Source organism: Palaemon carinicauda, chromosome 17 (assembly GCF_036898095.1).
Source record: "Palaemon carinicauda isolate YSFRI2023 chromosome 17, ASM3689809v2, whole genome shotgun sequence".
In the NCBI taxonomy this organism is placed as follows: domain Eukaryota; kingdom Metazoa; phylum Arthropoda; class Malacostraca; order Decapoda; family Palaemonidae; genus Palaemon; species Palaemon carinicauda.
The window spans coordinates 90,137,121-90,139,620 of record NC_090741.1 but is presented as its reverse complement, the minus strand read 5'-3'; the positions used below and the strand labels follow the sequence as shown (position 1 = coordinate 90,139,620).

The following is a 2,500-nucleotide window of genomic DNA, read 5'->3' as shown; positions in this document are numbered from 1 at the left end:
TATATATATATATATATGAATGTGTCTGTATGTTGTTGTAATAGAGTGATCTGTAATTTAGTATATGCATCTGGGATAGTGAATGTTTTTTTGTGATATTAGACACGAATCTGTTGTCCCCTTTGGTATTTACTACCATATGTATAAAGGGTTGCAAAAGGTCAGAGGATAAAACAGTAAATGCAGGCGTGACGTTGTTTGTTATTTAGAATTGGTGATATCTCTGGATAATGGTGTACCAAAAGTGTTTATGAGGAAGGTACATTAACAAATGAAAATAAATAATAGCAGAAATTAAGTTTATAAAGGTATTTAGAATTCAGATAGATTGTGCTACAAAAGATGATGATTCATGGTGGAATTATGAAGTGATTAAGTTGTTCAAGTATTTAGAATTAATTATAACAGATGACAGTAATAGTAGAAGCACTTTAAGCTTAATTTTTTCCCCTGATTGTAGATATATTATGATCGTGTTTTTTAATATCTATTTAGATAGTCTTTAATGTGGCCATGATGCCTATGGAAAATGTTGACAAATTTATATTGATTTTTTGAGTCATTATTACTGATTGCATAGCTTCTGTATATATTTTTCAAGCTTGTAACATAAGAGAATTTTCTGTTTGCGTTGTAGAAATAGGCTTCTTTCTTGTTTACATTGATATGATTATTATAGTTCTAGTTTTATTGATTACTTGCCATTTTATATACTTCATTTATTGTTTAATGATTTATAAAAAAAATATTTATAAATAGGGTGAATTCACAAGCAATCAGTCACTAGTTTGCATTATGTTTTTTCTCACTAAGTACTTATAATTATCTAGCTATGAAGTCCATACGATTAGACTCAACTTACGTGCTACTTTTGACTGCGCCATTCATAAAACCATCTTCTTTTCAAGTTCAAGTGATGGTAGATGATGGATCTCATATGGACTATTATCAAGACACTTTAACTAATAGATTGCAAAAAGTAGCGTTCATGTGTATTTGATAGTGCGTCTCTTTGTACAGGATTAAGTTAATTAAACACATAGAATTCTTTCCACTGACAAAAATTTCTCTTGAGTCTTACCAGTCCATTTGGAGCGATGCAACCTGGGGACTATAGTTTCCCAACTGGACCACTGGGTAACTAGACAGTCCCGGTTCACGATGCAGGTCCGATGCCTCATGGCCCGGAACTCTAAGGCAGAGATGCAAAACCTTTTCAAAAAGAAAAAAAAAGAATAATTACCTTCCAATAAAAAGATTAGTCTTGATATTAATATTACTCTGCATTAATACCAAAACATAAAAAAATACATGCAGGAGCTATAAACCTACCCAACATTTCTGCTAAAAGGTGCCTTTGCCAGATTTGGCCCCTCTAAATTTAATGACCAATTGCCATTCACGAGACCCATTTATGCCAAATTTCTCATAAAAATACAAAGTAGCATTTTGAGTAAATCTTCTAGCACATAGAGAAACAAATTGAACTAAAACCCTAATCTACTTGTTGGAGGTAAAAATAGACAATCCAAGTCAGAGAATATATTTATGTTTAAATACTCTTGCACTCAGATTATCCTCGGAAAACTCTGTTTATCCATTCTATTTATATATCAAAAGAAACGTTGTGGTATCGACGTTTTTCTTGAAATAGTTATCAATTTGAGAAATTTGCCAACAATCTCTAAAAAAAATATATCATCAAAAATTTATTTCGGTGTAATTTACTTCTTGATATTCAAGGGTGTGCCAATATACATTCAAAAAGTTAAAGAATTTGGTAATTGTCACAACATTCCCCCACTTGACTTTTCTAATATATTTTGGATCTCCTTTTACTAAAGATTTGCATTTTTAATGGGAAATAATTCTGAAAACAAATTTCCGTCTAAGGTACTGTAATTTCAAGCCTATATATTCAAACTGTAACCTTTTGATTAAGGAATAAAAATAAAAATGGAAAAGTATGCTATCAAATAGCAGGTTTTTTATTGCTTTCCAATTAGAGATATTAACCCTCTTTTCTACATCTTATGCTAATTATAATTGCGATCCTCATGAGCATCAATTTTTAAGATGTCTTTTCTACCTATTTCAATGCTATTTTTTTTCCGCCATTAGAGTACGTATATTATATTCTAGAAGTTGACGATTTATTCTAATATATTCATATCTTTCTTTAACAGAAATAATAGTACGTGGACTCAAAGAAACATATGTGTAAATAGCTATATTTGACATCTAATGGTACATTAAGGTAAAAAAGTTATATCTATATCGTTCACAAACATAGTAACATAAGCTCTTGTATTTTCTGTATCAGGAAGCAACTAGTGACTATGAAATATGGATGAAACAAATTTGTCGCCAAAATTTTTTTTTTAAATATTTCGCTGCCTTATGGGCATAAAGATTAAATTGTTATTGATAAAAGAGCGAAAGGAGAAGGAGGTTACAAAGTCATGAAACAGCTAACCTGAGTGGTAGTCGAGTTCCGTTG

At 30.7% G+C, this 2,500-nt stretch overlaps 1 protein-coding gene across 1 annotated transcript in view; it reads right to left on the bottom strand.

Annotated features, from left to right (window-relative positions):
* Positions 1-2,500, bottom strand: part of LOC137656870 (thrombospondin type-1 domain-containing protein 7B-like) — a 57,153-nt gene that overhangs the window by 54,498 nt on the left and 155 nt on the right. Inside the window, 2 exon segments of the mRNA XM_068391238.1 lie at positions 1,082-1,212; positions 2,477-2,500. The exon segment at positions 2,477-2,500 is cut by the window's right edge and continues 155 nt beyond it. Of these exon segments, the coding sequence (XP_068247339.1) occupies positions 1,082-1,212; positions 2,477-2,500 (155 nt within the window).